Below are 24,308 nucleotides of genomic sequence, written 5' to 3' on the forward strand. Positions count from 1 at the left end.
CAATCTACTGACCATAAGAAACTTTAATCATGCAGGACAATGGCAGAAGATATTGTTATCAATATATGACATAGTTGAATCTACGGGCAACTAATTGACCCAAATCTCAGACTCCATGGTGTTTCATACTGTAGTGTGGAACCTCACCCATATAGAATATAATATAGGGAAACAACACCTGATGTTTCTTGCTACCTGGCTTAATGTATTATATAGACCGGCTTAAATAGTATAAAACACAACAGTTTTAATATACCAAAATTTGTCTGCCATACGACAAACAAAATTAACATTTTTATACCAATTATATTAACTTATATATAAATTAACTTTTACAATAAATTTGAGCAAAAAAATGTTCTATATACAATAATCCAACAACCGAATATGGATCAATTAAAACTAAATTAGCAGCAAAATAAGTTCATTCAGCAATACACAAAGATATATATTTTAACACCTATTAAAATAGAATCCTAACAACTGGGACTAATATATGAAGCACTACTGCTGTAATACACTAAAACGTATTATGCTTTCACCTTAAATTGTATATTTGCTTACTGTTATGACGCCTACCTATAATAACACAGCATAAAAAAAACTGGCGTTTTCTTTTATGTAAGCTGACCAGATAGGGCTATATATAACAACAACTGTACTGACGTAACTAGTAACTTTTAAAAAATCTACACAAGTCTTATTTCCTCGTTTAAACATTACTAGTGATCGATGCATACGCTTTGAAAATTGCTTCCGAGGACAATAATTGTCATCTGCAATAGAACATCGCCCGTTACACTAATATTTACACCGCACATACGCCTCTATGACGTCATACAAGAAACGCGCGCGCACACGCAAAACACACGCGTGACCGCTTATTTACAGCCGCTATTTAAGGCAGGCTATCATTTCAACTTGTATTGTCCGCGGCACGGTCTAGAACAAAAACGGCGCGCCTCAATTTTTAATTTAAATATTCTTAAAAACCACAAAACCGCAGCCGACGGTTTCTACCATGTGATCAATGAGCCACTAACTCGCTACTGCGCATGCGCCACATTGATCCGCCAAGTGGCTTTTACTAAGATTGAAATTTTAACAAAATTAAAACACGAAGGTGCAGCCAAACTGGAGGTAAACGGTTATAATTATATTAAACTGTTTATAATTTAAAAGGTTTTGATATTAAAGTTATAATAGAAAGCTAATTTAATATTTGAAAAGTGCAAAATATGGCTACGGAAAATGTAGGGACAGCAGAATGCGAAATACGATGTTATAACTCGACAGTGAGCATGAGGTTTGTTTGAATACACCATGTGTGCTTTGTAGGCATATTGTAACATATCATAATTTGTGTTATTTAACTCGGGAAAACGATAGCGAAGATTAAATTAATAAAAACAACGAAAATGAATAACAACAGCAAAACAAAAGTCGGGAATACACCCATGGTGTCGGCTCGACACTAAGCACAAGGTGTTTGAATACACGATACAACACTGGTGTACAACACCAGTAATCTGTACGTATTTTGATACCTACCGGCCATCACACACTAAACCTACTACAGTTTAATTCAAACCAACGACACGCATTGTAACGGCCATCGGACCAAGCCATAGTTATCGATCTCATGGTCGGGATATTTCAGATAATCCGTAGGGTGGGAATTGTTCAAGTATTTTAAATACACTGGGAATGATAGGATATACAAAACCATATGCTGTGATAATTGCAGTAGAGTTACAGTAATTATTAAAACGGCAATGGCATATATTTCTTATTGGTCCAATACGGGGCGATTTTATTTTAAACACGGCTTCTTACAACTTTAATATAGTACTGTGGGGCAAGATATGACACCTTTAGCACATGATATCCAAATATCCTGATCGTGTTTTAAACAATTAACAACGGTCTATGCCTCTATGGGAGTCGTGAGGATACGGTCTTATATTTCTTTGAATGTTATTTGTTAACTGTAAAGTGAGATAAGCAAACAGAATAAAAAATGTCCCATTTTACCCCACAGTAAATATATTGCCGCGACATTACCAAAGAATGTGACGTGTACATTATCATCACGATGGGAATTTACGACGTTGTAAACCAGGGGTTCCTAACTACTGACCCATTTATATGGCCCAGATTACACAGCTGTAAAGTTACTTTATTTGCACGATCCAAAGCTGGACGAAATCTTAACCCGTTGGCCCGCGGGTTCGCCTCTACCACATAGAATTGAATTACTTTTGCTATTGCATTATATATAGTTGCAACTCCATATTTAACTAATTAAAATTTAGGTAACTTTTAAAGAGACTTTATATTTTACATAAAAGTACTTCAAAATATTGTTCAAAGTAAACATTAAATCGTGTTTTAAACAATTAACAACGCTATTTTAGAAACGTAAGAATACGGTTATACAGTTCTGTAAACATTGTTTGTTTACTAACAAATCGGACGATAAAAGATAATGAAAACATGAACCATCTTACCCCAATCCCGACATAATACGTTCGAAGGAAAAAGGAACTAAAATAAAAAACAAACGAAATATCCGTAGGATCTCATCCATAGAATAATCAAATACGGAAGATTGAAATATTAGGGCAAAATTAACTGAAATCTTAAAAGCGTTTCAGACTTTTAAAGTTTTATTTCAATTAACGAATTGACGGGAAGTAATGAATAGACGACAGTCGTTAAAACACACAAGATAAAATATGTGGAAACCTATATGGTTAAAATGCATTTATCAAGTGGTCACTAATGGGTTGCCCAAATTGGCAGCAATGATTAAAAAATGCGCATAAGTGAAGGCTACATGTGGTAACTCGTTAGCGGGCACGAGGTGTATGAAACATCTTTTTATTTGGAAATTTCCTCAAGCAAGTTTCACTCGAAGCGTGTTTTAAAAAAAGCGTGTTACTTTCGTTTTGCTGCTAATTTCCTCCTCTTCGTTGTTTTGATTAAGTTTATTTTCGCTATCGTAATGGAAGAGATACAGAAAATTTATGTTATTCAGTTATAACACGGGTGTTCTGATTCATACGCCTCGTGTCCGCTTCCGAGTTACCAGGTATGTAACTTTGTGGGTGATTATCACTTCGTCTTGGTGTCTGCTTATGTGTATTTTTACATAGCACAACTATTTACAGTGCTTACGCTAATAACCGGACGTCCTTTATATAAGCAAGACAACTATGTGCAAAGATTGCGCTAATGTCATTCTTGTAAAATACACCGCACATTAAGGCGTTGGAATTACAATTACACAACGAATACATTTAGCATTAGGAATAAAAGAATTTAATGATTTTACTCCAACGTTGGTTCGATTAGAAGCGGTCGATAACCAGAGAGACAACGGCCGTTGAAACTACGAATGCTTCAACATAAAACAGAACGAGTGGCTCGCATGCAACCGCTTTAATTAGCGGCCATGCTTTTATGCATGAACTGGGTTGCTAGTTTTCCCAAAGGGGTGGCTACTGTTATATGTCGTTGCGGTTATAAATCGACGCAACATATTGTTCAAATGACCAAACTGTGGCCAATGTGACGACATATGTTGGATAGTGAGGTCACACAGTGAACATTTGTGTAATTAAACTAATAAAAGTACTGACAGGTTATAAGGTTGCAATATTGCTTGCTAATTACAACTAAATACAGATTGAAAGTAATTTCTGAACATGAACAAATTTAAAGAAACATATAAATAACATGAATAATTTCTTCATAAAAAAATAAAAAACTTTTATTTTACGGCAATGACAATAACTCCAGATTACTTAAACAACAACAAACACAAAATAAACATAGTGTTATAGATATAAAAGCGAGAAACAAATTAACTAGGTCTTTTGTACGACTGTTTCTAATCAAATGTAACCAATATTTGACTGTTATTGAATAAAAATTAACACAATATAACATCATTTTTAACCTTTAACACCACTGAAGTCTAAAGATAGGTCGGAATTTTTAAATCGCAAACATTGGAAGTGAAAATCGTATTATCGATATCATATATTGTATAAAATAAACTAACCCATACAAATTATAAATAATAAAGTATTCAGGTTATGCCTGAAATCAAATACTTTTTATTTTCTAGTCTCTTCTCCGCCAACTAAAGTTTTCTTCCGGTTTTTCCTTGCCTGACTTAATTTTCGTTTGATCCAACTTAATGAAAACTATATAAAGTAATACAAAGCTTCTAAAACTTTGCCACAATGCACTTGAAACCCTTGGATCTGTTTACCTAAGTCTTTTAAACTCATATTTTCCCTATTTTACAAATGTTAAACTTTTTTATTTTCGCCTTCGGTAGGGAGTAAAAGCTTGTTGCACACCTGAGATCTATCACCATGTTTGAGCTCAAAACTTCCCTTAATAGATTGCCATTGGGCTTGATGTGCCAGGCAGAATAGGTCCCCTAATATTCCCTTAATAAAGTGCTATGTATGATGTGCCAGGCAGAAAAGATTAATACAATTTTCGGTGCTAGTGAAGAGTCTATGCCCACCTTATTAGCTAACCCCTAACCCCTAACTCCTATAACCACTAACGCCCTAACCATCAACACTTAACCCCCAACCTAGGGGTTAGTGTTTAGCAAATAAGGTGGGGAGGAAGATTCTTCACTAGCACCCAATTTTCTGCTACAGTATGATGGACACATAATTTGTTTAAAAGGATTGAAAATAATTAAAATACCAAAAAGAAAACACAGGATATAGCGAAAAAACAACAGTTGTTAAAACACGCTTATAGTTAAAAACATATTTACATTTAGTTGGAAGAAAATAAGCGTGGTCGCTACACCTAAACATTAGAACATAACAACTTAATTAAAGTTGGCTGCAATAACAGGAAAGTCCAGACTATATTACTACTGACTAAACATGTATATATATAAGCAGTCTAATATATATTTATACTAAAAAATAAGTTATAAAATCAAACAGAAAATACAAAACTTACTAACACCGTTTACTTGACCAAGCCCAATTCATTCTTTGCTAAAAACCTCACAAGTTATTTAGAAATACAGTAGTGAAAACAAGCATCATTAAAAGTACTTTGGATGGTCCTACTTTAGAAACATTTTATCGCACATATAACTTCCGTTTTTTTAAATTGTATTTTATGATAAGGTTTATAAATTTAAGCAAATATTTATATTTTAAAGATGATATTGCAATTTTTTTATTTATTTGTGTTTTTGTGTGCGAAATCGATTTTCGAAATAGGGAGTTCACCGTCTCGTGTTTATAAAGTTTTAAAACAATTTTAAATCAAATTGAATTAATTAAATACCAAAATGTCCGGCGATTCGAGTGAAAAATTATCGTTTGAGCAATTCTGTGACATCTACAAAGAAGTTCTTGCAAGTAACGGCGTAACTCCTCACTTATTTCGTGCTCTTCACCGAAAATTAGAACACGAGGTTCGTTTTACATATTTGTGTATAATTGCGCTTTTACTAAATTAAAACCACCATCTAAAAAGTAACTGTAACTTGTAAGCGGGCACAAGGTGTATAAAACAGAACACTCATGTTTATAACGACTATCGCTGCCCCTCCATGCGAGGTTAAATAAGTTACATACGTGGTAACTTGCAACCGGCACGAGGTGTATAAAACAGAACACTCATGTTTATATCGACTGTCGCTGCCCCGCCATGCGAGGTTAAATAAGTTACATACGTGGTAACTTGTAAGCGGGCACGAGGTGTATGAAACAGAACACCCGTGTTGCATTTATTCACAAGGTTATGGTTAAGGGTCACCTCTATTACCCTTGGTGGTGATGCTCCATAACATAACAGGTGGATTTTACAATCTTCCAATATTTTCAGATATTTGACGCTGGAGAATATTTCTCGTTAACAATCGACGATGAAAGTAACGGCGACTCAAAGTTGAAAGCTGTCCTTATTAGCGAGGATGGACTCGAGGTTTCCGATAGCAACGGGATATTCTTGATCGATCATGCGTGGACGTTCCAACCAAGGGAAGCAAGAAGTCAACTTTGTAATGCACCTGGTGGGTGGGGTTGAAACAGTTTACAGATTTTTTTTTCGAAACTACTTTTGTTTGAATTTTTTTTTAAGAATTTGCATGGCTTTGGACAGTTTATAGACACTCAATAAAATAGATTCTATTCTAAGAGGATGAGGTATTTGGTTAGGCACACCTAAGACCTGGGTTGTAGGTACATTCTTATCAGTAAAAGATTATAAATTCTGGTATTCTACAGATTACCCAAACAATAATTCAATTTATACACTTACCCCCAAACAAACTTTCCAGCGTAAAAATAGAGCAGGTTCACTCATACAACGTCTACACACAACTTCCCAAATACTATTTCATTCATTATTCCCTCCCCACCCCACCAGGTCTTCTCCCACGCATGGCTGAACTCATGGGCTACTCAGTCCACGGTGAAGTCTTCAACCCCGATGATGATATCGTGAATGCTGTGCTAACTGAGATGTGGAAGTATATTCACACCTATTCAAGCTCAGCAGGGGTGGGTGCTTTATATCATTTTGAATATAACTGAATAGCTGAACTTCAACAAATTTGGGGGTTTCGGGTAATTGCAAAAAGATGAATTTTCAGTTTTTTTTTGTAATCACTGTTCGTCTGTTCCCCCTAACTTAAGTAATATATTCTACAAAGTCAGAAAATAATAAACGACAGACAGACTATTAAGATAAAATTATAATGTTATTCTTCTTTAAACTATTTAAGATATTTGTCCCAGATTTACAAACAACCACCATGCAAAACACCCACTCACCCAAACTACTACTGTTATTGCTACTTAAGTCATCTGTTTTGCTAAACGAACCTGGGGACATAGTGCCTATAACAGCAATTATTTGTAATCAAAACAATTGCAAGGGGCCACCAGGCAAAGTTTTTAGAAAAGTTTGGTAAGGCCAATCTATATAGTAGATTAGTAGTCAATTTATTATCTTTTCGTATTCGACCACTCAACAGAGCTAACAACATACAAGAGAAACTATTTGTAAACCTAACCAACCCTATCATACAGGAAGCTGAAGAAAAAGTTCCGATCTGGTATTTAATGGATGAATTTGGATCTCGGATAAGACATTCAGATGAACCAACCGTTAAGATCGTTCCCTTCCATTACCAACCAACTGGGACGACTTATTCATTAATGTGGTTGATGCAAGATATGGAATATGCAGGTAGGGAGTTACTATGAAGTTATTTGTTTTTATATTTTTCTAAATATTTTACTTTAATTGTTAATTAGATGAATATCGTCCTTATACGTTGATACGTCACACACGGCATTATCCGCTTGTGAATGCCACGTGTGGTGCAACTATCAGTTGTGCGTTTAATGCATGTAGTGTACTGTTATTTCGTTTATTGTGCCTTTCCTTAACTAATTCATTCTGCAGAGTTGCCTCAATCATTCATTAGGTAAATAGTTTTGAAATAGGTTGTACCTTATCGTCTATTAATGCTATTGAATATTCTGTATTTCAAAATGCTGTTGCTGTTGGGGCTCATTTTGGAAATATACATGTTTGGACAGTTTTTTAACTGTGATAAATTTTGTGAATCTGGCCCTGATCAATACTCATAAAGTTGGAGGATTCTCAGAAGGAAATAACATTTAGGATAAAGTGCTATGAAATACGTAACAAAAATCTGTAAAAAAATTAATATTCCAATAGCTCCTATTCGAACAAAAGACCGATTATGCCATTTTAGGTGAAATATATATAAGAATATGCAATTAACTTTTTTATAACAAGATGTATTTAACCACAGATGAGTTGACTTATGACTTTGCGTTCGATGAGCGCGACCCAATACTAAGGAAATGTAAATTGCTGCCATGGGTGGGAGCCGACTTTAGTGATGTGTCAACGCATACCAACGTGCTTCCTGATAAAAGTTATGACGTAAGTTGAAAACCTAGGTAGTTTTTGACACAAGTGGTGATCTCAGTTGAGTTGGAATTGCTGTTTATTTGATACTAAAATTAACCATTACCTAGCACCATGTCCTTAAAGCATGTATAAATATAGGATCGTTTTAAGTACACGAACGAGACTCTGCCCACTGGAAACCAAATCCCTGGAAAGAAAGAAGGGAAGTTAAAAATCTTCACTGAATATCACCGGCAATATTTAACTGATGTGAAAAACTTTGAAATTGTGGAAAATCGTGAAGAAGCCGACGTGATTTACCCGGCGACATCAATTCGTGATTATAAGTAATATTATTATCACTTGTTTGTGTGGCAGAACACCTAGATTCTTCTAGATAACAGAAGTGCCCTATTGCACACCATTTGCCCGTATATAATTTTTATAAACATAAAATACTTTATAAATCTTGCATCTTGGCTGGCGCATAAGTTGAAGCAATGGAACTTGTTTACCTTCAACCACAATGGTAGCAACATCCAGCCTTGAACCCATAACCTCAATGTAACAACTTACTGGTTAAATATTCCTCAGATACTTCAGCGAAGAACGACCTGATGTATTGCTTGGGATGTTTCCGTGCGAACAAATTATTTTGTGCAAAGATTTTTTTGCTGACATCGCTAAGCGGGCAGGGAAGGACGGAAAATGTAATTTGGTTGGGTTTTTATATGTGGTTGCTTAATTTGCTAATATGTATTTAGTATTAGAGCAAATTAACATTAGCTGAACATTATTGGTCACACCTTGTTCTGTAGCGATCAAATAGAAATGGACGGTTTTCAATAGTTAGTTTTTTTCATTATTATTTGCAATATATTTATATTATAGTGGGGTATTTTTAACTGATATGAGATATAACAGTATTATTTACTGAGATCTAGCTAGGTGTATGTTTGGGTAAAAGACCTACATCCCAGGTCTTAGGTGCGCCTCACTGAAGACCTCACCCTTATAGAATAGAACCTTTATTATTAGGTGTCTATAAACTGCCTCAGTAGGTTCTAGATGGTAGCACACTGGAACTTTATCCTAGTTTAAATACTTCACTCTTATTGAATAAAATTCCAAGCATTTTGATCCATGTTTACTACAAGGCAGACCACCCCTACCTTTCCAATGGTAATAGGCCTATATCCCTCTTCCATATAAAACCCTTTCCAATATCACTCACAGTGGCGCAGCCAGGGGTGTTTTGGGAGTCGTGACCCCCTTCCCCCCCCCCCCCCCTTTTAAACCCCAAAAAATATTTTTTTTTTTTAAATTAAAAAAAAAATTGAATCATTTTTTGATTAAACCCCCCCCCCCCCCCCCTTATTTTTTTTTCTGGTTGCGCCACCGATCTCCCATATGTATTTTACGTTCTTATTTAGTAATACCACAACCCCCATCTCCCCAGTTCCACCATGGCACCCAGTGAGCTTCAACCTTCATTCAGAATTCCCTCAATTCATCTCATATTTCAAACAACGCGAGAACGAAGGGCTCGATATGAATGTTTGGATATGTCGACCATGGAACCTCGCAAGAGGGTTGGAGATTCAAGTTACTAAAAATCTTAATGAGATAATTAGATTGAGAGAAACACCAATTCCAAAGGTGATTTGTTTGAATATTTTAATGACTGCGTTTTGTCGCAATATTCTGTCCTTTCAGTTTAAATATTTTTTAATCTTTGCTGTCGTAATTAAAGGGACAAATAAAAGTTATTTTTTGATATGTTCATACACCCTATGCTCGCTGCTGAGTTCTAACACTCGTGTTTTATAACCCAATATTACAATATCTGTATCCTTAAATGCTGTATGTATTAATGACATAAAACACAATATTCAATATGGGTGAAGTCCTTGCCGGATTTTGCCCATTACCCCTCCCAGACTACTAATAGAACTTACAAATAAATGTAAATAAAAAATACCACACAATCTTACTTAAGGTGGCTTTACACAGTATCCAGAATTCGTCCGTTTTGTCCGGATTTTCGCTGCCGCATGCGGAACTCGGTAATGGGTTTGCATACGACTACGTAGGCGAATTTGCACGCCGGATACTGTGTACAGCCACCTTTATCCAGATTGTAACACCCAGACTTATTATAAAAATATAAAGATAAATGATTGTAATTTTGCCCACTATACACTGTTATACATATACAGAAATATGACCGATGTAACTTATTTATCAAATAACAAACTTACTTATTCAGGTTGTATCGAAATACATTGAACACCCCGTGTTGTTCCATCGTGACGACATCAACGTAAAAGTCAAGTTCGATTTACGATTCAACGTTCTACTGACATCAGTCGAACCGCTGAAACTTTATGTTTGTAAAGTTTTCCTGCTCCGATTTGCAAACAAGTATGATTGTGATGTCATTGTTTAATTGTTGTTGTAATAAAGTGGATTATTTTTTGCATCATGCATGTTATCTGTGACGTAACAGTTTGTTGCATACACTTTTATCTCTGCTACCATGGTGTAAGATAGACCCCAGTAGGTAAATGTTTTTTTAATTACCGAGAAACCTGTTTAGAATAAAAACTAATACGCAAGTGAATTAGGCTTTAAATTGAAATAAACAAAAGTTTGTTTTTTTTATTCCAACATTGTAGTATTATATGATATAAAAAAATTAAAAATATAAAATAAGACCTACTGGTTTATCAATCCAAACCAAAAATTTTTCAATTTCTTAATTAATCTTTAATTCCACCAATTTATTGTTTATTATATCTTTCTACAGGGAATTTGCGTTGAATAATTTTGATGACTACCAACAACATTATACGGTCATGAATTACGTGGAAGGCGGAACGAAGTTGAAACAAATAAATTACGATCAATTTATCCCAATGTTTGAGGATCAAAACCCAGATTTTAAATGGGAGGATGTAGAAGTAAGCTGGGTTAATTGGCCAAACCTCGCCTAAATCCCAGGTCCTTGACAAGGATCTCACTTATCATAGAAGTAGGGTTGGGTATAGGCGCCAAATTTTAGAAATTAAAGGGTTGTGTTGTAGTCCCAAGATCCTCTGAAACAATTATCATAATTTTTTGGTAAGTAACAACAGTCGTTATAACACTGGCGTTCTGTTTCATACATTTCGTGCCCGCTTACAGGTTACAACGTATGTAACTTATTTATCCTCACATGGTGGGACAACAACAGTCGTTATAACACTGGTGTTCTGTTTTATACACCTCGTGCTCTCTTACGAGTTACAACGTATGTAACTTTGTGGATGATTGCTTTCTGTATAGCTAACAATTGCTGACAGACTGTATACAACTTCAAAATCTGGTACATAAATAAATGCCAGAAAAGCTATTTTTTAAAACAAGTGTAATATGCCTGGCTGCAACATTATATACAATACACTTTGCTTCACAATACTTAAGTGTCTTGCCCAAGGACACATACGCCCACAATGGTGGCAGCATCAAGTTACAATGTACCTGGATGGGTAAAATACATTATCCATATAAAATCCACACTTTGTTATATATAATTTAATCCACAGCGGAACATTCACCGATGTATAAAAGAATTCTTTATCTCGGCCACATCACGACCTGCACCGTATGGTATAGGGCATAACTCACAGTCACGTGCTATGTACGGTATTGATGCAATGCTAGAGTGGAGAGATGACCCACAGACTGGTGAGTCGTTTGAATGCAGAACCTGGGTAACTTGTCTATGAATTTGGTTTTTTTGGAATGACTTATCCATGGTTACCACTCCCATGCCAACAGTCGAGTTGCTGAAGCTATTGCAGTGTGTGGATAAGCAGACATGACTTTTGGTTGGTTTGGTCACTTATATCTTCATGGGTTGGAACTTGAGTGACTTATTCATGGTTGCCACTCCCATGCCCACAGTCGAGTTGCTGAGGCTATTGCAGTGTGTGGATAAGCAGACATAACTTTTGGTTGGTTTGGTCATTTATATCGTCGTGGGTGGGAACTTGAGTGACTTATCCATGGTTGGCACTCCCATGCCCACAATCGAGTTGCTGAGACTATTATTATTATCAGTGGGCCAAAGTAATTTCTCGATATATTATTAACCTGCACGCGCAAAAATAACAGTGTTACTGTTTAAATTCCAAACAGTTAAAAATTATAAAACTAACTCCAGTGTTTCCCAACAATTTTCTCTATAATGTAAACTTAGTTGTCTTCATCCACGGTGATCAAACGTTGCGCAACACTTTTACGTTGAACCGATTCACTGCGCCTTACGTCCCCCGTCGAGAAATCTAACAACAATTCGCTCCTGTGCGTCTTGTCGTCTGCGTGATCGCCTACTGCCACAGTCTGCCACACGGTGGCGATAGAGCATGTATCGGTTTGCGTTTCTTTGTCTTCGAACGTTGTTGCTCGGCCCGCCTAAGGTTGTTCAGTAATTATTATTATAATACGTGTACAATCGTGCTTTGAGTTATAACATGGGTGTCTTCTTATACACCTCATGCTCACTGTTGAGTTATAACATGGGTGTCTTCTTACACACCAGACACACATGGTGTATTCATACACCTCATGCTCACTGTCGAGTTGTAACATGGGTGTCTTCTTACACACCAGACACACATGGTGTATTCATACACCTCATGCTCACTGTTGAGTTATAACATGGGTGTCTTCTTACACACCAGACACACATGGTGTATTCATACACCTCATGCTCACTGTCAAGTTATAACATGGGTGTCTTCTCATACACCAGACACACATGATGTATTCATACACCTCATGCTCAGTGTTGAGTTGTAACATGGGTGTCTTCTTATACACCAGACACACATGGTGTATTCATACACCTCATGCTTACTGTCGAGTTCTAACATGAGTGTCTTCTTATACACCAGACACATCGTAGGCATAACATTGGGTCCCTTATGTTTGACAACTGTGTACCTGTATTTTAACAAAAATTGATTAAAAAAGTTTAAAAGCGTGACGTCCGTGCATATGATATACACAGACAGTGCACTCACACACCCCTTGCTGACTGTCAAGGTATATCACGGTCCATACAAACTCACCTCAAACGTACCATACCCACACGCCACATCATCATTGCTACCATCTACAATGGGCGAAAGGTCGCCCCTGCTTGGTTTCTTCTTCCCAAAACACATGAACAGCAGGTACATACCACCGCCGAGTAATATATAATCGAAGGGTCTTGGACACCAACTACTTTCAGCTTCCTCAGCCATTAGGAATAACGTTAGCAGGAACTGTGGAGGTGGTGTGGTTTAGTTCGATTATTATTGTAACTTATTTATCCTCGCATGACGAGGCAACGACAGTCATTATAACACGGGTGTTCTGTTTCATACACCTCGTGCCTGCTTATGAGTTGCCACGTATGTTATTTTGTGGGTGATTATTTTTTTTATGTGTGGCTAATAATTTTGACAACCCATTAGTGACTACTGTGTTTTATTACAAATGTGATAACTTGTAATTGGCACGAAACAAAGTTATCCACCATATATATATATATAAAAACTCACAAGCGGGCATGAGGTGTATGAAACCAAACGCTTGTGTTATTAAAGCCGTTTTAACCTGGCCACATGAGGATAAATAAGTTGCCTATCTTCGTTCATATAAATATCCCACGCGCAGCAATAAACTACCACATGTGTGTTGCCATGAATTAACTCCCCATTACATAAGATAGACACAAGCACCATATATGGGTTATCTACCACAATACATTATATAACGTTTCGAATTATAAACGGGGAATCATCTAAATATGGTAATCCGTTGTGTTTTAGGTTGGTTTTCAAGCGGACGCGAGGTGTTTGAAACACCCGTGTTATAACGACTGTCAATTACCATGCGAGGATAAAGAAAATACATCATAGATTGTATGCTTTTTTATCCTTTAACTTTAAACACATCCTTAATGTTACATAAGTAAATAACGAACAGTGTACCAGTTGGTTGGATAAACGAAAACAATGTACCGATTCGCTGGATAAACGACAAACAGTGTACCGGTTCATGAGATAAATGACAAACAGTGTACCAGTTCGTGAAATAAATAACAAACAGTGTACCGGTTTGTGGAATAAACGACAAACAATGTACCGGTTCGTGAGATAAACGACAAACAGTGTACCGGTTACGACCTGTTTTGATCTCCCACATAAAATAAACGCTGTACATTTATATTAAGTTAAATATATATTATACCACGTCATATGTATATATATACCTACGTGATAGAAATGTCAAAACAATTCAACCCACAGTTGTATCAATGCTAACCAAGTAACAGCAAGATTAGATTTGTTAAACTAATTTAACCTTAACCATGTAACGAGTATGTAACCTATGCCAGTTTTAGTAGTTAGAGTAAGGTGGGGGAAGACGGGACACCTTGCACACATAATACCCAAATACCCTGATCGTGTTTTAAACAATTAACAACGGTCTATGGGAGCCGTGAGGATAAAGTTTTATAAAAAATCGTAAAATGTTTGCTTACTACCAAATTAGAGGAGAAAATAGATTGAAAATGTGTCCCATCTTCCCCCACCCTACTGTATATAACGTAAACTTATATTTTAATAGTTAAATTATATGCACATGTGCATAACAAAATTAAATCAAAATTAAAGTTAAACTATGTACACATGTTAGTACATATAATATCTCTTCTATGCATTAAACTAAAACTTCTCAATATTTTGAAGCAACTCAAATATTAGGTCTTAGTAAACGGCGAAACTTTGACGAGTTAATTTCCGAAGCATTTCCTGTACTTTTGCGTTAGCACGCAGTAAAATTATTTATCTTTTACAATAAAATGCAAAGCCAACTTAACCACTGTAGTAGGGGACCCCATCAAATCAATAGGGGCCTATTTGGGGTTGAAAAAGTACTATTTGAAACCAACGTAAACAAAACGAATATCATCCTAACTTGTCCTACCATATATGCTGCCACAACGTTAAACCGCGTATCCTATGTTAGTGTGAATCACACAAAGTAAGACCGTTTCCCGTTTACGCGGTACTGTATTTGTTAAGCGTTTAACAAAGGTCTATTCAAGAATTCATCAATTTATCTGCCATGGTATGGGAACACTGCATTGTGTCATAGTTGCATAGCCTTGGCCTGATGTATAGGCATACAGACTTGTATAGAAAACGAAGCGTGCGGAATATACAATGAGTTCTAAACACCCGCGCTGTCGCTTCATGTTTACTCTTGTGTGTATGAAAACGAATCAGGATTTTGATTTTTGATTTTTTTTTTAGCTAAATAATTAAGTGGCGAATGAATGTAACTTGTGAATGTAATTTATTCTCGCTGTAAATGTGAATGTAATTTATTCTCGCATGGCGGGGCAACAACAGTCGTTATAACACGCGTGTTTTGTTTTATATACCTCGTGCCCGCTTACAAGTTACTACGTATTTAACTTGAAACGGCAAGGCAACACCAAAGCTAGTTTGTAATACAACAACGGTCACAACAACACACGTACGGTGTGCGTTCCCACATTAGTTTATATTAACACAAACCAGTGTGGTTTTTTGCAATAATTAAATATTTTTAAGCAAATGCTATCTAGTGTGGTATATGACGTCACACAAACACCTGTTACGTCAAAAGTATCCGAATATGATTCAACAAACAAACGTATTGTTTGAACGTTCGCGTACATTCATGTGACGTCACTGAACAATAAAAATGCGAAAAAATTAGTTTTACTGAAATTTGGTGAGATTTTATATAACTGTAAAAACTAATGTAAAGGCAGGTGTAACGAGTCAATGAATAAATGTAACTTAATAAACTTATTTATTCTTGCATGGCGGGGCAATGACAGTCGTTATAACACTGGTGTTATATATATAGTAGGGTGGGGAAGATAGGACACCTTTAGCACATATTGTCCAAATATCCTGATCGCGTTTTAAACGATTAACAACTGTCTATGGGAGTCGTGAGGACACGGATTTATAATTCTTTAAATGTTCTTTGTTTACTACCAAATTGGAAGAGAAAATAGAATGAAAAGGTGTCCCATCTCCCCCCACCCTACTATATACCTTATGCCCGATTACGAGTTCGCGTATGTAACTTATTTATCCTCGCATGGCGGGGTAACGACAGTCGTAATAACACAGGTGTTCTGTTTCATACACCTCGTGCCTGCTTACAAGTAACCACGTATGTAACTTATTTATCCTCGCATGGCGGGGTAACGACAGTCGTTATAACAAGGGTGTTCTGTTTCATACACCTCGTGCTCGCTTACAAGTTACCACGTATGTAACTTATTTATCCTCGCATGGCGGGGTAACGACAGTCGTTATAACATGGGTGTTCTGTTTCATACACCTCGTGCCTGCTTACAAGTAACACGTATGTAACTTATTTATCCTCAAATGGTGGGCAACAACAGTTGTTATAACACGAGTGTTCTGTTTCATACACCTCGTGCTCGCTTACAAGTTACCACGTATGTAACTTATTTATCCTCACATGGTGGGCAACAACAGTTGTTATAACACGAGTGTTCTGTTTCATACACCTCGTGCCTGTTTACAAGTTACTATACAATATTGAATGGAATATAAAACTTCCATGTTATTGTTTTAACAAACCCCTTACCAAACATAAACAACACTCACCATTATAAACCTTGTTTTAAAATCCCCGAACTTTTCACTTAAGTTCCTCTGCTTGCATTGTGAGTAACAATCAACAATGGTTTACTCGAACAGTCATCTGTGACGTCACATATTAGTCTGTGACGTAATGCCAAACAGGAAGCATCGGTGTGAAGCTACTTTGGTTGGAAAATTTAATTAACTTTTGATTTAACTTTTAATAGAGTCAAAGTTATTTACAAAACGTTGCTAAGTGTTTGACTTCGTGTAATTTGTAGTTTTTACTTTTGTTGTTTTTGCTTAGTTATTGCCACTGTAAAGCTGTATTACATTAGCTTGCGGTGCGTTTTTAAAGCGTTTGTTCGTTGTATTAAGTGTCTAACTAATTCCCTTATTTTGTTGCTTAAATAAATAATTTTAACATAACATAGTTTTTTATCTCTTTGAAAACGACCGCAAATACTAAATTACTAAAACATCAAAAGAAATTAGCAGCTAAGCGAGCAGCTGGCTAAAACGCGCTATAGGATTAAACGCGTGTTTGAACCCAATTTCGCATTCGTAGATTTGAATACGTTATGTTTGGCGGCCACCTTTTTAAAGAGAAGTTTTATAACGATTGCCCTTTTTTGCTGTTAATCCCTTTCTCATCGTTGTTTTAATTATAATTCATTTGATCTCCGCTAACTTTTGTTGTTTTGAAACTTATTTGAAACTAATAAATTAGTCAATTGTATTATTCATAGATTTGCAAAAGTTTATCCTAGTAATTAATCAAGTTATGTTAAGCCAATTTATTAATATAGTAGGGCGGGGGAAGATGGGGCACCGTATCATTTTATTTTCTCCTCCCATTTAGTAGTAAACAAATAACATTCAATGAATTATAAAATCGTATCCTCACGACTCTCATAGTTGTTAATTGTTTAAAAAAACGCTTGGGATATTTGGATATTATGTATAGTGGGGTGGGGGAAGATGGGACACCTTTGGCAAAAAATGTATAAATATTCTGGTCGTGTTTTAAACAATTAACAATGGTCTATGAAAGTCGCGAGGACAAGGTTTTATAATTCTTTGAATGTCCTTTGTTTACTACCAAAATGTACGAGAAAATAGAGTGAAAAGATGTCCTATCTTCCCCATTCTACTATGCTAAAGGTGTCCCATCTGACCCCACACACTATACCGTTGTTATTTAAAACACAGGATATTTAAGTGTTATGTGCTTAAGATGTCCCGTCTTTTCCCACTCTACCATATTAATTAATAATTAATCCACCTTTCCACCCAGGCGCCCACGTCATGCAGCCCGTGTTGATTGAATGCAACTATATGCCAGAGAACTCAAGGAGTTGTAAACATTTCCCAAACTTTCTCAACGACGTGTTTCGGTTTCTCTTCCGCGGTGATGACGTAGCAGATTGCAACGTCGTTGACGTCACGGACGTATGACGTCACGAACTTTTTTCTAAAAAAATAAATAAAATATATTGGTGTGAATTTTTTTCTTTAATTTTCCGTAAGTCGATATGACGTATTTTGATGACGTTATTAATTTATTAAATGACGTCACGTAAGTAATAAGTTCCGGGGTACAATGTACAATAAACATGAACGCATTAAATATGTATGTATGTTGATGCATGGGTAAGCATATAGGGCGCACGATGGGATTCGATACATGAACCTGATAACCATATATGGTGATACACATCCGGTAGGTTGGGAGAAAATCGCTGTATCCGAACTTTCTCCGATGTTTATTTCGGAAAAGATCGGAAATGACTCGCACGAAACATGTCATCGTTGGTTGGTTATGTATTGGAAGTTATAATGTGGGTGTTGGGCGGAAATGGGACCGGTACTATATTCTATATGGGTGAGGTCCTACAGTGAGGCATGTCATGGGATCTAAGATTTAGGCCAGAGTTGGTCCATTACTCCTACATTGTATATGCATATTCTATTCTATATGGGTGAGATCCTTGTCGAGGACCTGGAATTTAGGCCAAAATTGTCCCAACGCACAGTGCGCTACCATCTAGATCCCACAGGGGCAGTTCAAAGACACCTAATAATACAGTTTATTTTTTATATGTGGGTGAGGTCCTGTGGCAAATCACGCTAGAGGAATCTAGGATTTAAGCCTGAGCTACCCATTACTTAAAAACAATTTAATTCTATTTGGCTAATTGTACAACGTGGCATGAATACGGTTGGTTATATATCATATAAAGTATCCGCCATTTGGAAAATCTTCACTGTTTTAACCCGTATAACTCCTAACCACAAGTACCGATGATCGACAGCTAATATCAGAGTTATCTAACTTCAACATATCTTGCAAAGTAACTTTCTCCCACACGCATGACTGTGTGTAAGAAAATGTTTCCTGTACAGTGGATACGTTCTATTATAGTGGGGTGGGGGGAGATGGGACACCTTTAGCACATAATGTCTAAATATCCCGATCGTGTTTTAAACAATTAACAACAATCCATGAAAGCCGTGAGGATACGGTTTTATATTTCTTTGAATGTTCACACTACCAAATGGGAAACGGTCTAAGGGAGCTGTGAAGGCATAGTTTTAGAAGTCTAAGAATTTTCTTTGTTTACTACCAAATTGGACGGGAAAATAGAATGAACAGGTGCCCCATCTTTCCCCACCCTACTATATATATGTACCGCACTTATCCATTACTGCCAGCGGTGGCAACGCGTGGGTGATGGCGTGCATTAAAACATCGGCACAATTTGTTGCGTAAATATCGTGCGTGAACTCTTGGTGAAACTACGGTTTGGGTAATTATATTATCGTGTGTGGAATCACCGGTGATTTACTTAGTGTGACAGGGCAACAGGGTTTTAACGTGAGTGCTTTATGCGCATTATATAGTAGAGTGGGGTAAGATAGGACACGTTTTTATTCTAATTTTTCGTCTCAAATGTTTGTAAACAAAGAATGTTAACATAATTATATAAACGTATCTTCACGACTACAAAATAAACGTTGTTGATTGTTCAAAACAAGATAAGGAAATATGGAACATTATGAGCGAACGCTGTCCCATCTTACCCCACAGCATTATATATGGCGGCTTTTTATAACATGCTCACTGTCTCAGTTACAACATGAGTGATTATGCGCACATGCATCATATACGTCATGCCGCCTGACGAGTTACCACTTACGAAACTATGAGCGTATTTGCTTCTACTGGAATGTAGATCAGGTGAATTGTAAACCCATTAGGTACTATATTGGGTTTCAGAAAGACATGCAAGCACAGAAGAATCATCGAGCAATAAAATCATTATATGCACATTCTATTCTATATGGGTGAGGTCCTACAGTGAGGCACGCCATGGGACCTGGGATTTAGGCCAGAGTTGGCCCATTACCCAACATTGTATATGCACATTCTATTCTATATGGGTGAGGCCTTACAGACTAATTACTCTATTAATGTAGTCAATATATCATTCGCATTAACCAAAAAAACATACAATTCACAATAAAACATACGAAACCATTCTATATATAGAAGGGTGGGAGAAGATGGGACACCTTTCACACATAATAACCAAATATCGTGATCGTGTTTTAAACAATTATCAACGGTCTATGGGAGCCGTGAGGATAAAGTTTTATAAAAAATCGTTGAATGAATGTTTACTACCAAATTAGAGGAGAAAATTGATTGAAAAGGTGTCCCATCTTCCCCCACCCTACTATACATCAGTAAATACGTAACATTCCGTGCCGTTTTATCGACGCGGATAATTAAGTTACTTGCTGAAAACATCAAACAGTCACTTAATTAGATAAGTCGTATTACCGATTGTTAGACACCGATCAAACAGAACGACCTTGGACGTGTGAACTCGTAAAGTGATAAAATTAGTGCCTCGGGTAACTGTTTGAAAGTGTGAAAATTCGACACGCAGAGGAAAAAACAGACAACCGAAACATGTTTCGTGTATAAACAGACTTGGATAATCTTTTAACCATCTGTGCATGAAGTTTAGGTCGTATAAAGTAAGCTATATATACGACAAAGTGGTATAGTTGCATATAGAGCTGGCTTGGTCACATTAGAACTCGCTTAGAGTTGCCGTTATTGTATATATTAGGGTAGGGGAAGACGGGACATCTTTGGCACAAAATATACAAATATCCTGATCGTGTTTTAAACAATTAACAACGGTCTATGGAAGTCGTGAGGATACGGTTTTATAATTCTTTGAATGTTCTTTGTTTACTACCAAATGAGACGAGAAAATATAAAGAAAAGATGTCCCATCTTCCCCCACCGTATTATATTCACTAATGTAATATAATTATAGCCTACAATGTATACGTTAGTTAGTCAGTTTCTTAGCGCAACAGTGCATTTAGATGCAATTATATAGTCACCAGTCAGTGTAGGATATTCCGATTACTAAAGGGCAAGGATATAGCGCAAACTGATAGCCGTTATATTCTACGCCATTGTATATATAATAGACCGTATTGTCACGTTATAGGGTATCTTAGATTTAGGCTTGAAATATAAGTCTATATTTCCCAAACTCCCAGGGTGCTACCATCTAAACCCCACTGAGGCAGTTTATAGACACCCAATAACGAATTCTATTTAATAAGAGTGAGGTCTTCAGTGAGGTACGGGCGATGTAGGCCAGAGTTGAAAAAAGATCACTAAAATTCATTAGAGTATAAACTAACACGCTTTTGATAAAATACGATCTTAGTTAATTGATTCTTAATACGGAGATACGAAGTTAATTTAAATCTAAGATTCAATTATTCGGTTGGTTGCGCAGAGCTGGTGTTAATTAATTACAATTATCACTTTGGGTCATGAAGGGATAACTGGAATCTTAATTACAAGAAATATTTATCGCTTACCGAGCTACAAACATGTTATAACTTGAAAATATTTATCAGATACGCTGGCAAAGCTTGTAGCAATCTAAGATACGAAAAGACGGGAAGTAAGATAAAACGACCACGGTATAATAAGTAACTGGTGGTGTCTTGATAAAGTAATTTCTATCTAATGTCTTAAATTATGGCACAGTGGGGTAAGATGGATACTGTTAGCACGTGATACCAAAATAACCTGAATGTGTTAAACAATTAACAACGGTCCACATATGGGAGTCGTGAAGATACGGTTTCCTAATTCTTTGAATGTTCTTTGTTTACTATCAAATGGGACGAGAAAATGGAATAAAAACATATCCCATCTTACCCCAACCCTGCTATATGTTGTACTGTGGGGGTAAGATGGATGACGTAAACAAATATTACCCGGCGCTTTTATAAAAGTATTCTAATCGAAAATTGCGTAATTTCGAAATCGTTTACGCAAGACGTATATTCTCTTTACATGAATACGTAACGTGGCGGCGTAGGGTTATTAGGGTTGTAATTTTAGGCCGGTTTGTTTGAATAAGGAATATATTTAATATGAAAAACTAACAATCGAATGAATGAATGACTTTAGCGGTTTAAATTCAAGGCCGTTGTCTATTGTTAAGTTGCAATTATTGCGCTTAAACAAATTTATTGATAATATAAATGAATTATTTAATCATGTGTTACTACTGGTATATTTCAATTAAAATACAACTGTGGGGTAAGATGGGATACTTATATTAACTAAATCTCGTGTTTTCTAATCGTGTTTTAAACAATTACCAATGCTATTTTAAAGTCGTGAAATGACAGTTGTCCCATTTTACCCCAGCCTCTTATATGATGTGATCGTTTTCGAAGAGATAAATTAATTAGGGATACGATAAAAAGCCATTGACCACGTCAATTGGCACTTGGGGAAGAAGTTACATAAGCAAAACCTGTCATCGCATTTTATATGGTGCTGAAACATGCACTAATAATAGACAATGGGCATATGAAAACACCCACAAAGTTATACATACATGGTTACTCGTAAGCGGGGACGAGGTGTATGAAACAGAACACCCGTGTTATAACAACTGTTGTTTCCCCGCCGTGAGGAAAAATAAATTAAATTCATTCAACGCTTGCAGTAGATATGGACCATCTTGCCCCAACCTACTATAATTTAAAACCAATGTAAAAAAACAGATCTTAATAAATACTTTAATTATATTTTTTGGGTGGTAAGATTTTTGGGTAAGATTAATAAATACATGATAACTTACTTTTGTATTGGGGAACCCGGGATAAAAATATTGAAACGTCACTTTTGTTTGATTGATCGAGTTTTATGTGTAAGATGAGACGATTAATTTGGCCATAGAGGGTTCGTGGTTGGATGACAGTGTGGCTTACGACATCTGTATAAGAAAACATGTTTACTGGGTAAAGTAAAACAACATAAAGGAAATAAGAAAACATGTATAAGAAAAGAATAGAACGTGCATATACAATTATGGGGTAATGGACCAACTCTGGTCTAAATCCCAGGTCCCATGGCGTGCCTCACTGTAGGACCTCACCCTTATAGAATAGAATGTGCATATACAATGTTGGGGTAATGAGCCAACTCTGGTCTAAATCCAAGCCCCCCATGGCGTGCCTCACTGTAGGACCTCACCCATATAGAATAGAATGTGCATATACAATGTTGGGGTAATGGGCCAACTCTGCCTTAGATCCCAAGTTACATGATGTATGCGATATGGGATAATATGACCTCATTTATAGATTAGAATACAAACATATATTAGAAAAACATGTTTTTCACGATGAACGCTGGTCTATTGTTTTCTAAACGCGATATACAATTGGAATAACATACAAACGCGATATATTTGTAAGTACACGAAGAAATACAGTAGGTTGGGGTAAAATAGGACACGTTTTCATTTCTTTTATTACGCCATTTGCTATAAAAAAGAATATTTACAAATTTATGTAACCACATTATTACGACTCTAAAAGAGCGCTGATAATTGTTAAACGCGATTAGAAAGTATGGGATTTATGTGCTAACGGTATCCCATCTTACCCCACAGTACTAAATGTCATTCAACCGTCATACTCCACCTAATATGCGGACAGATGTTACTCCCGTATTTTGCTGACTTTGTAATTCTGTTTAGCGGCAAACAACGCATCAGCAGCGACTCGATTATTAAATTTAACCGAATGTTGCGGCGTGTTTGCTGAAAACAATATTGTCCTGGTTTGACTTTCAAAAATACCCGTTCGTGATAGAAACAACATTTTGGTGCTGTATATTTAGGATGTTTAGAAGATATTTATCGCGACAGGAAACGAGAGGTTTCTAATCCGCATTCAAAGTTCAATGCGCGGAAACGGCGGAAGATAAAAAGATTTAAAGACGTTCTGATTAAAAGATACCGCCATGGACTTATTGGCCTCTGTATCCTATAGACTTGCATGGCCGTCACTTGGAGTTAATTGCGAGATAAGGAGCCATTACGGTCGTCTGTGTTTACTGTCTGATGTTTAGAAACAGGTTGACTGGGGGGGCGGTGTTTCCACAAAGCTACCCCGCAGTGCAGGCAAGTGAACGTGTTAGCAGCGATAGACTATACAGGTCTGTGTTGGTTCTTTGTAGGATGTGGTTGTATATGTTAAGAATCCACCTGCCACAGGGCCGACGTATATAGCAGATAACTT

General features: G+C 36.5%; 2 protein-coding genes across 5 annotated transcripts; one reads left to right on the top strand and one right to left on the bottom strand.

Moving 5' to 3' along the window:
* The first annotated feature begins 3,757 nt into the window (after positions 1–3,757).
* Positions 3,758–18,291, top strand: LOC149740918 (tubulin--tyrosine ligase-like protein 12). Its single transcript, XM_089872352.1, has 12 exons — positions 3,758–5,470; positions 5,884–6,070; positions 6,427–6,560; positions 7,092–7,251; positions 7,847–7,980; positions 8,107–8,294; positions 8,542–8,657; positions 9,407–9,606; positions 10,217–10,371; positions 10,757–10,910; positions 11,535–11,676; positions 17,959–18,291. Exons 1-12 carry the CDS (start codon positions 5,345–5,347, stop codon positions 18,117–18,119), a joined length of 1,857 nt encoding a protein of 618 aa, XP_089728478.1. The 5' UTR covers positions 3,758–5,344; the 3' UTR covers positions 18,120–18,291.
* LOC149740919 (uncharacterized) lies at positions 11,340–17,964 on the bottom strand. Of its 4 annotated transcripts, none has more exons than XM_089872374.1 (4): positions 16,686–16,788; positions 13,065–13,262; positions 12,241–12,405; positions 11,340–12,084 (listed from the first exon to the last, which is right to left on the bottom strand). In XM_089872374.1, exons 1-4 carry the CDS (start codon positions 16,686–16,688, stop codon positions 11,956–11,958), a joined length of 495 nt encoding a protein of 164 aa, XP_089728500.1. In that variant the 5' UTR covers positions 16,689–16,788; the 3' UTR covers positions 11,340–11,955. The 4 variants fall into 4 exon arrangements, with proteins under 4 accessions (XP_089728500.1, XP_089728503.1, XP_089728501.1 ...); XM_089872377.1 differs by lacking the exon at positions 16,686–16,788 and adding an exon at positions 14,255–14,405; XM_089872375.1 differs by lacking the exon at positions 16,686–16,788 and adding an exon at positions 14,259–14,404.
* Positions 18,292–24,308: the final 6,017 nt, after the last annotated feature.

Source organism: Ciona robusta, chromosome 2 (assembly GCF_009617815.1).
Source record: "Ciona robusta chromosome 2, ASM961781v2".
NCBI classification, from domain to species: Eukaryota; Metazoa; Chordata; class Ascidiacea; order Phlebobranchia; family Cionidae; genus Ciona; species Ciona robusta.

Coding starts and splice junctions, on each gene's coding strand:
- LOC149740918 (XM_089872352.1), top strand. CDS start 5,345: ATGTCCGGCGATTCGAGTGAAAAATTATCGTTTGAGCAATTCTGTGAC. Junction 6,071..6,426: donor TCAACTTTGTAATGCACCTG/GTGGGTGGGGTT, acceptor CCACCCCACCAG/GTCTTCTCCCACGCATGGCT. Junction 10,911..11,534: donor TTAAATGGGAGGATGTAGAA/GTAAGCTGGGTT, acceptor TTTAATCCACAG/CGGAACATTCACCGATGTAT.
- LOC149740919 (XM_089872374.1), bottom strand. Junction 12,406..13,064: donor GTGGGTATGGTACGTTTGAG/GTGAGTTTGTAT, acceptor GAACAACCTTAG/GCGGGCCGAGCAACAACGTT. Junction 12,085..12,240: donor ACGTAAGGCGCAGTGAATCG/GTTCAACGTAAA, acceptor TTGCGCGTGCAG/GTTAATAATATATCGAGAAA.